General features: G+C 59.0%; 1 protein-coding gene across 1 annotated transcript; it reads right to left on the bottom strand.

The window, feature by feature from the left end:
- Nucleotides 1–666: 666 nt before the first annotated feature.
- Nucleotides 667–3,205, bottom strand: FJX1 (four-jointed box kinase 1). Its single transcript, XM_004050948.5, has one exon. It carries the CDS (start codon nt 2,896–2,898, stop codon nt 1,585–1,587), a length of 1,314 nt encoding a protein of 437 aa, XP_004050996.1. The 5' UTR covers nt 2,899–3,205; the 3' UTR covers nt 667–1,584.
- Between the last annotated feature and the right edge of the window lie 884 nt (nt 3,206–4,089).

The raw sequence follows: 4,089 nt of genomic DNA, 5'->3' as shown, positions 1-4,089 counted from the left end.
CGCCTTCATGGTCTCACGCTGGCTGCTCTGAGGGGACCATGCACTTAGTACCCAGAAAACAGTACAACCTCTTCAGAGAACTGGATGAGTCCAGATGTTGGAGATTATGATCTTCTGAATCCATTGGAATTTATGCCAGGAGATTTCAGAGAAGAATTAATTTATGACTTTCTCTACCTGCTCCCAATGTGGGCTCAGCTTATCATCTGTACACATTGTGATGCACTGTAATTACAATGCTGATAATAATTTGCAACATGTGATCACGGTAGTTAAGTTTAAAAAGGGGGTGTTTGTCATATTTTAGTCCCCACATCTGGTTCTATCATATTTGCCAAATGATTAATATAGGAATATATTACAGTGAAATCCTTTCACATCAAAGTTTTATTTGCCAGGAAATAGAACACTTTCCTCCCATCTCTCTCCCCATCTCCCCCCCACATTTTAGGCTAAACTCAAATTTCCAGCACCAAGGTTCATCTGAGTGAGGACAGGGAGTCTGCTCTTATCTTTGTTCAATTCTGTAAGTTCCGTAGTCACAACTGGAATGGATATGCATCCTTTGTTTTAAAAACACATCCACAAGAAAGAAAACCTAAATCTTACTCTGAAAGCAGATGGGGCATCAGAAACATCAAACAAGTTAAAACCACAGGAATTAAATTATAAATTTTAAACTCCCTTTTATTGAAATATAAGTTTGTTTAGTATATTTACACCACACTTTATGCACATATATACAGAGAAGGTAAATTCTGTAAAATAAAAAAGTTTTTCTTAATAAAAAATTAAAATCAAAACAAAATAAAGTGCATAAAACTGATTTTTTTTTTCCTTCTGGTGAACATCATCGTTGTCAAAATTTTGGTCGGTTGCGAGAGGGAGGAAGAAATTCATTATTTGACTTAGTGCATACAGCTGGCCCTGAATTTGTAGCCTTCAGGCCAAAATGACAAAAGGTCAGGAATGAGTCAGGCAAATTGTCAAGGTCTGCAGGGCTCCCCAGAGTCTGGAGGTCCTGCTCTCTTTGTCCTATCAGGAGCCGTCCCCCTGCTTGGAACAGTGATCTCACCATCGCGGCGCTGGAACAAAGGGAGAACACAGGAAGGGGGCTCCACCAGCCAATGTCACAGCCCTGCTCCGGGGCCACCAGCGCTCTGTTTGGTAGAAAATTGCAGAATTAGCTCAACGGCTCAAACGCAAGTTTTCCTTTTTCGGAAAGGGAATGAGGGGGGCCCAAGAATGGGGTGCATCTCCCACAGGGACGGCCACTCGGGGGCCAAACCCCAGTAGCCAGTTTCTTCGGATCCAATCCCCGTGCTGGCACAGTAAAGAATCCTTTTATAAGCTGGGTGGAGAGAATGTTACACTTCTCGCCTCGGTGAGTTCGTCCTCCCAGAACTTTGAAAGGAAACAGCGTGGGATTGAAAGAAAGGGGCAGGTGGGTGAAAAGCTGAAGTTTTTAGACACCTTTGCGGGTGGGCGTTGGCCGGCTGGTCCCTGACAGTGGCAGAGGCGACCGCCCTTCCCCCCATCATCCATACCCCAGCCCCAGGTCTCTCTCTTTTCCTCCCGGTGACACTAAGTCCCAGACCGGCGGCCGTACTTGGCCTTACAGTGCAAAATGTGCTTGGCGAGGAAGTCGAGGCGGCGCTGTAGCAGCTGAGCGTGGGGGTCTGCAAGGGCGGCCAGCTCGGGGAAGCGAGGCTCGTGGCGCCGGTAGAGGCGCAGCAGCCGGGCCGCGGCGTCCTGTCCGCGGTGCAGCTCCAGGACGCGCCGCGCGGTCCGCTCGCGGAACACGCACACTGACTGCAACAGCGGCTCGTTATACTTGTCCCACATGCCTGCTACCCGGTAGCCGTGCACCAAGCCCGCCTCATTGTCCAGAAAGACCAGCGCCCCGCCCGGACCGCGGTGCAGGTTGCTGGTGGCACGCTGCATGACGCGCGGGTCCCACTGCAGGCTGAAGAGGTTGCTTACGAGCCGGTCGAAGTTGGCCGTCAGGTAGTCGAAGAGAATTAAGTCGGTCCATTGTACTAGGTCCACCAGCTCCGCCTGGCTGAGGTTGGCCAGCTCACCCCCGGCATTCCGGAGGGGGCGCAGACGGCCGTCCTCCGAGCGCCAGGGCGCGGGCACCACCACGTCCGTGAGGTTGGGCAGCCAGCGTGTCAGGCTCACCACGCTGCCCTCGGTCCAGTGCGCAGCGCGCAGCTCCTCCTGCACCTGCGCCCACTGCGCGCCCCGAGCCTCCACCCGAGCCAGTGCCAGCGGCGGCACGTGGCGCTGGAGGCCCAGCAGGCGCGCCAGGTAGTAGGACAGGGCCTCGCCCTGAATCTGCTCCGGGTTGATGCCGTAGCGCACGCAGGCGCGGGTGCCGTCGGCAAAACGGGCCAGTCGGTTGGAGCTGCGCCCGCAACCCCCGCGCTCCAGGGCCACCACCCGGGCGCCGCGAGCCGCCTCCAGCCACGCCGCCGCCTGGGCCTCCGAAAAGCCCGGGGGCACCTGCTCCTCCAGGCCGCGGCTCCAGAAGACGCCCCCGTGCACCGCGGCGCTCTCCTCCGGCCGGGGCTGCCTGGCTGGCACGTGCCACCTGGGCTCGCTCCGGGATTGCCGGGGCGGGCCGTCCGCGCCGGCCGCCACGGTGAGCAGCGCCCGGAAAGTTTTCAGGGAGCCGCCGCGGGCGTCCCACGCCAGGGGCGGGGGCAGAGGGAAGCGAGGCGCGGGCGCGGGGCCGCCGCTCCGGGCCGGGCGCCGTGGGAGTCGGTCTTCGGGCGGCCGGGAGGCGGGCAGCTCGGTCCGCGGCGGCAGGAGCCCTCCCCACAGCGCCAGCAGCGAGCCCAGCGCCAGCAGCCAGAGCCCCGCGGTGGCGGCGGCGCCCCGCATCCTCCTGCCCATGCTCCCGCGGCTGTGCCGGTGCGCCGCCGCCGCTTCAAGCCGAGCCCAGGCACCCGGGTCCCGGCGGCGAGGCGGGCCCGGCAGTTTGTGGGCTCCGGGGCTTCGGGCGCTTCGGCCCCATCGCGGCCGCGGGGCGCTGCGGGGCTCTGTCCGGCGCTCCGCCCGGCTCTGGGAACTCGAGTCCCCGCCGCTTCCCAGCTGCTTTTGTATTTCGCTGTGAGACCCTCGGGTGGGCGCGATTCACAGGCGCCCGGACCACGTGGGAGCGAGGGGGATCCCCCTCCCCCTCCTCCGCCTCCGCTCCCCGCCCCCCGCTCCCCCGCCCCCTTCCTCTCCTCTTCCACTTAAAGCGGCGATGGCTCCTTCCGAGAGGGAGAGGCGGCCCCACGCTCGGTCCGGGACTTAGGGGCCTGGAGGAAGCCGGACTGGCTGCGCCCGCGCCGGGGCGTAGGGGGGGTGGCGCAGAGCCGGAGTCTGGGGCCTGGCGGGAGGGACGCGCCCTGGGCCCTCGCGGGGGTGTCGTGGTCGCCGGGTCCCTTTGCCTAGGCAGCGCGGGTCTCCTGAAAACTTCAGACAGATTTCCACCTCTTTCCGAGCTCCGCCAGGCTAGGATCAGGCAGGGTCCCTTTGCTTTCTCAGTTTCTGTCTGGGTGATTCACGCTGCTTTATGTAAATCCCTGGGAATGTCTCCGAGCCACAGAGGATGTGATTCCAGCGGAAAGAGGAACCCGCTGTAGCCAACAACTTTGAACCGACACTCCCTTTTCCGAGCTCGCACATCAGCACCAATCAGTATTGGCCACTCTGCCTTTCCCAAGGGACTCCCAGGGAATGAAGCCTCGCTGTGCACGTGCCCCTTGAACACCTAGGCCATCTCCCATTCATTCATGCATCCATTCAACACAGCGACTGCCCCTCGGTTCTGGTTCTGCTTACCAGAAGCAAAATCCACAGATCCGGGTCCCAGTGCTGCTGGAATTTACATTCCAGTGGGACTCTCAGGTTGCTAAGAGAGATTATAGCCATCCAACCTCGTGTTGGGGAGAGGGGAGTCAGGGACGACTTTTCGAAAGAAATGATACCGTTTTGTCCATGAGGAAACTGAGGCACAGAGAAGGGATGGGTGTTGCTCAGGATTGCACAATTAGCAAGTGGCGAAGCTAAAAGTCAAACTCAGGTCTCCTGGCCGCA

This window comes from Gorilla gorilla, chromosome 9, assembly GCF_029281585.2.
Source record: "Gorilla gorilla gorilla isolate KB3781 chromosome 9, NHGRI_mGorGor1-v2.1_pri, whole genome shotgun sequence".
NCBI classification, from domain to species: domain Eukaryota; kingdom Metazoa; phylum Chordata; class Mammalia; order Primates; family Hominidae; genus Gorilla; species Gorilla gorilla.
The sequence above is the reverse complement of the archived record's forward strand: the minus strand, read 5'-3'. Positions and strand labels throughout refer to the sequence as shown.